This window comes from Mizuhopecten yessoensis, unplaced genomic scaffold, assembly GCF_002113885.1.
Source record: "Mizuhopecten yessoensis strain PY_sf001 unplaced genomic scaffold, ASM211388v2 scaffold479, whole genome shotgun sequence".
NCBI lineage: Eukaryota > Metazoa > Mollusca > Bivalvia > Pectinida > Pectinidae > Mizuhopecten > Mizuhopecten yessoensis.
Genome location: NW_018403567.1, coordinates 115,848 through 121,862, shown reverse-complemented (window position 1 = coordinate 121,862; position 6,015 = coordinate 115,848). Strand labels below are relative to the sequence as shown.

The window sequence follows — 6,015 nt, the reverse complement described above, 5'->3', positions numbered from 1 at the left end:
CCTTCCTGTAAACCCCTAACACTACTGCCTCACATTAACACTCTATTGATGTGCTTCCTACCTGTTAGCCCTCTAGCTATTAGCCCACTTCCTGATAACCCCCTAATTGCCCCCCAGCCGTTAGCTCCATCATATTAACCTCCTTTTTGACCTATGATCCCCCATACCTATTACCCCCGACTTTATACCAATACATGTTTGCCCCTCCTCCATTCTTGTTTGCCCCTATGCATAAGATTCCTGCTGTTGTCCTCATTCCTTGTTGTTTCATCAGTGCTTGTGTTAATGTCGTCATGTGGTGGTGTGATCCCTGGTATTGCATCTCTTCTAGCAATGGTGTTCTCCTATCAGTGGTGATGTCCCCTCTGCTGATGGTGTCAGATCCTTCCAGTTGTGTTTGTCTTTCCTAGTGTTTGTGTCAATCCTGATTGTGGAATCCCTCAGTTTTAGTGCTGGTTGTGTCCATCCTGCTGTTGTCTTAATTCCTTCTGGTTTTGTCAGTACTTGTTGTAACGTTTCTCCTGTTGGCGTAGTTGATCCTGGTGTATGCATCGCTCCTGGCATAGCATGGTGTCCTTACCAGAAGTGGTGTCATTTCAGTTGGTGTGGTCCCTTTTACTGCTATGTTCAGTCCTGTTGTGGGACCCCAAAAAACCCCACTAACATTGACCTTTGTTCAATGTTACAGGAATCAAATAATTAAAAAAGGGAAATTTCAAAATTCTTTAAAACAGTTGATTTCACAAAACATTTAAAAAAAATACATCCCGATTAGTATCTTCGTTAAATCTCAAGGTCATGGCAACAAAGTGCATGTAAATAAACATGTGAAACCAACAAAAAAACGCTTAAAAGGTCAGATGATTGTTGAAAGAATGGTCAATATATTTTCTACAAACTGTACAAAGAGGAATAACTCTTACAAAATCTTAACCTCTCTTACCGGTTTGTACATAGAGTCACTCTGCTGTGCGTTATTAGATTAGGTGTTGCTGGGTCCAAATAACAGACCTGTCAATCATCTTGCCTCAAGACCTCACTATGTGTTTTGGGATTTGGTGTCACTGGGTCTAAAAAGCAGAGATGACATTCATCGCTACCTCAAGTGAATTACATCACCACAAAGGGTTTGCGGTGGATAGAAACACTCAGCAGCTTTTAATCAATGCTGACCATTCAAAAACAACTTGACACTATGGTAAGGTTGGTCAAAGAAGATAAGCGAAGAGAAATGTATAAAAGCGACCGTCAGTCCGAGATCATATTTAAGATAATTTCTTGATGGAAATCCTGTGTTTTGATCTTCATCGAATCTAGTTTGGACAGATAGATGAAGTGTTATTATTAAAAGTTACCTGAAACATGATATGCTAGTATGGAGAATTAAGAGCAGACACAACAGAAAATGTTTCTTAGAAATAGGCCTTCAACTTGTTTCAAAATGGCTAGTGGGTCAGGATAAGCTATTGTATGAAATTTAACAGCTAGAAAAGTTCTAGGGTGAAGCCCAATTTCATTGGTCACTCGTGTCACTATGGAAACGTTTCATTTTCATTTTCATTTCGAGTATACAACAATTTCATTGGATACCATATATAGATTTGAATGATTGATATCCTGAGCTTTGCTAGTCTGGGAAATGACAAGGTGCAGTTATTTGTCGTCATATATTTGATATATAGAAATCAATTACAGGAGAAAAGTTAAGGGTCTTTCAAAGCATTGTTCTCCATACGAAAGGATTATGTTACAAGAGTGATCTCCCTTTGATCATCAGTAAGGAGAGTTATATTCCGTATAGTGGGTTACTTCCCATGCCTATATCCTCAGCAAGAAATGTTGGACACCTCAAAAATGAGATGTTTTACAATATTTCGCAGTCACTGACTACAAGACAAGGTTACGATGTATAGTTAGAGTGTTTTAATACCTTTGCTAATCATGAATTAACTAATAAATAAATTGTTATTTATTATGCGTAAATTTCCATTGATCACATTGACGAGCAAATGGAGGCTGGACCATGTATTAAAATCAGACCATTATTACCACACTTATTGCATGGAAACTTATAAGCCAATCAGAATGTATAAGAGTAATTTATTATGCGTAAATATGCAAGGATCACATTGACGAGCGAAAACTGAAACGTGAGAGACGGACAGACGGACGGACGGCCGGGCCTAAATTAATTTTCTTCGAAAAGCGAGGGATGATAATACACTCTTAGGGTTACTACTGCCATCCAGTTTCTTCATTGTTTTGGTATATATATCTTACCTGCATAGTGTCGTTTTGGGCTTTTCTGAGTTATGTTAATTTCCTTGTTGCAAATGTTTGTTATTCAGGGGTCATCTAATTAATAGGTCCTATTTCCCCAAACAATCTGATAGACGGACTCTCATCTGATCTAGATCCTAGCTAGTACACAAAGATAGTTAGATCGGTACATAGGAGGCTAGTTAGATATATGTAGTGTTATATAGCCTCTTGACGCCTTAGGTAGCAGAGTACAGTAGAAATGGCTTGACCCTAAAAATAAAGGGCATGTCTCGGATAAACATGGATAGCGGATTCATCCTGCACAACACACCTACCTATATAAATGTGTTTATAAACTACATTTTGAATACGTTTTTTTTAAAAGAATGATATTTTTTTCAAAAAGAGATATCCCCAGATTTGGGACTTGTGAAAACCATGGTTACCACATCAAAAAACGCAAACAACTGCAATAAAAAATATGATTTGACCCACGCAAAGAGTATTTTTTTTTTTTACTTAAAACCTGTCTTAAATTAAATATCACCTACTCGGTAACAGAAATACTCACGTTTTAGCATAGGTCGTTCATTGGATTTTTTTGATACATATAATATTACAGGATTTATAAATTGTACAAAAATATCACCTATGGCCACCGTACGCTACTGTACACTGCTACCTTAGGTTTGGTTTGTTTGAGTTGCCATTAAAGGACGTGCCAGATTTTGGTGGTGGAGGAAAGCCGGAGTTCCCGGAGAAAAACCGCCGTAGGACCATCCATTGTTGCGAATCAGAATTATTCAATATAGGTCTGTTAATGAGGCATACCTTTAATTGTAATGGTACTTTAATTCTTTGGAAACTTCCCCCCGGTTGTTTAATGAGCCATGCTTATGAATGGTATCGTAAATCGCACTAGTACTAGTTTGTCTCAGGGTGATGTAACCGTTGATTATTTGTTGTTAACTCATTAACCCCTGAAATTTCATTATAAACTTTTCCAACCCTTGAATTAGAAGAGTTTAAGGTGTATTCAGGGTAGAATGAGTTAATGTGGACGTAGATTAAAATTAATAAACGACATTCTCACTTAAATCAGTATTTCTGGGGTTTTTCCCCCTTTCATTTAACATTTCTTTCTACGGGCACTACTGGACACTGATAGTTCTGCACAATTCTGGCGTGTTATATAATTATGTACAGGTACAAAGAATAAAAAATACAATGATTGTCTCGTGTGTAATACTTCAAAGCAGGAACCCTTTAGAGCGTTGATTGTGCTAGTTTTGATAAGGTTGAATAAACATATACATGATAATAAACACAGACTTGGCTGTGCTCTTTGTTATTATCCCCCGCTTTCAACGAAACGGGGAATATTATTTTCTGTCTGTCTGTCTGTCTGCCTGTCTATCTGTCTGTCTGTCTCGTGTGTATTACTTCAAAACAGGAACCCTTTGGAGCGTTGAGTGTGCTAGTTTTGGGTAAGGTTGAATAGACATATACATGATAAGATACACAGACTTGACCGTGCTCTTTGTTATTATCCCCCGTTTTCACCGGAACGGGGGATATTAATTTCTGTCTGTCTGTCTGTCTGTCACACTTCGTTTCCGTGCAATAACTACAACAAATGTTAACCGATTTTCTTCAAACTTGGTCACATGGTTAAATACCTTAAGGGCTCGGCCAAGTTCGATGACTATTTTCAACGGAGTTTATTTAGCGGAGTTATGGCCCCTTGAATAACGAAAAACGTCATTATCTGCCGTTTCTGTTCATTAACTCTCGCAAATATTATCTGATTGTCTTCATACTTAATAACAGGGTTCAATGCATTAAGGGCTCGGCCAAGTTTGACAATCACTTTAATGGGATTCCATTTTGTAGTTATAGCCCCTTGCTTAATGAAAAACGTCCTTATATGCAGTTTCCTCTTAACAACTCAAGCAAATATTAGCCAAATTCCTTCAAATTTGATAACAATGTTTGTGTTCCTCTGTCTTTCCACCCATCTCGGGCACTCTTTTGTTTTCGTGTGATAATTGCTATAGATATTGTTAAGATGTTTCAACCAAATTCCTTATGCACATCCAACTCATGCTAAGTTTGCCAACCGATGTGATTTGTGCATATTTACGGGTAATCAATGAGGTATAGGGCTTTGTTTTCTTCTTCAAGTTTCAAGCTATACATTGTGTCTCAACAACACAATACTCACATGTTTAAATATAACCTCAATAATGTTAACCTACAATATGTCCTGCAAGCGGGGGATATAAATTCCACGAATTTGCTTGTTGTACTTATGTATGGGTTCTATTGAATTGCAATCCATTTAAATTGTAGGACAGACTACCGTGTCTAGTGTCGTGTTCTTACGTAACCATTTAATCATTCTCGTCATTAGAGTTACCGGACGACAAAATGGCGAAGCTTTTAGGGATCTGTGTCCTGCTTTCCTATCTAACAGGTATGTGGTCTTTTTATCATGTATATCTAATTCTTTTAATACAAAAGAGCTTTCTTAGATTGAAACTCCTTTTTTGTGTGTACTTCATACAAGTATTTTTTTCAGTATGCTAGTTTTCGCCTTTTCTGCATCTTCAATAAGGGTTAGATAATTTATCATAAAAGCTAATATTTGTACACAATTTATCCACTATAGTTATAACATGTGAAGGGCAAAATTCAAACTCGGCGAATACAGATTTTACCAGTGAAGGGCGAATATTTAATTTGGCGAAAGTTTCCCGTTTACCGTAATACGTTCTAATGAAATAAACGTAAGGGACGAAACCAAGACCAGTATCAAATTATAAGTAAGCGTTGTCTGTAGACAGTAATTTTTTGTGTAAATTGCAAATTTAATGATATGAAATACAAAATTACATACACGTATGCATACCGGTATATATATAAAGATATACTGATAATTTAACAGTACAATACAATTCAATTTATTATATATTTCAGTGTCACCTGTCGTCAATATCAAATTATATAATATAACTTGCATAAATTTAATTTCTATTTCATTTTTAAGATCATAAAAATACCGACATCCAGTTCTGTTTCCCTCATAAGTCACAGAGTCATACCAGTAGCCTGTACACACTTGACTGGGTGTTTTTCATATGACATTGACAGATTTAACAATGTCGAACAAATCTTCCTCGCACAGTTTTATATGTAACTACATACACCATTGTCACATAATAAAACGGTAGGTTATGAAGGTATTTGCTATAAATCGTTAGAACTGTAATAAACTGTCAAAAACAAACGAACTTAAATCAAACCAGCCATCAGGATGTCAACACGTACGATGTTTCCATAGTTTTATGTAATGTACTGGCATATGCAGTATTGTCGGGATCTTTATCAACGGGGGTTTTGATGAATGAATTTAATTTTTCATGCTCACTTTTAAATATGTTGTGGGATCAATATTGGTGCATGATGGACACAGCATTATAATGCATCTATATATGGCATGGTATAATGCAATTACAGTGTACTCATTTGTGGTAGGTATAATTGGTGTTGTTTTGTTGACATTTACGGTATCAACAATGTGCTGTGTGGAGGACTTACATCACATTATTCTGATGCTTTCTATCGTTAATGTTTTCTATGCTGGTCTTAAACAAAATCATGGTGGTCAGTATCCATGGTCCGGTATAATGTAAATATATATAACAACACGATAAACTGATATGCTATATCAATGATATGGTGTGTAGACTG

The 6,015-nt window shown here is 36.5% G+C and overlaps 1 protein-coding gene across 1 annotated transcript in view; it reads left to right on the top strand.

Moving 5' to 3' along the window:
* The first annotated feature begins 3,711 nt into the window (after positions 1–3,711).
* Positions 3,712–6,015, top strand: part of LOC110449712 (TM2 domain-containing protein DDB_G0277895-like) — a 16,866-nt gene continuing 14,562 nt past the window's right edge. The window contains exons 1-2 of the mRNA XM_021496754.1: positions 3,712–3,749; positions 4,676–4,738. Of these exons, the coding sequence (XP_021352429.1) occupies positions 4,693–4,738 (46 nt within the window). The 5' untranslated portion in view covers positions 3,712–3,749; positions 4,676–4,692. The remainder of the gene's footprint in view (positions 3,750–4,675; positions 4,739–6,015) is intronic.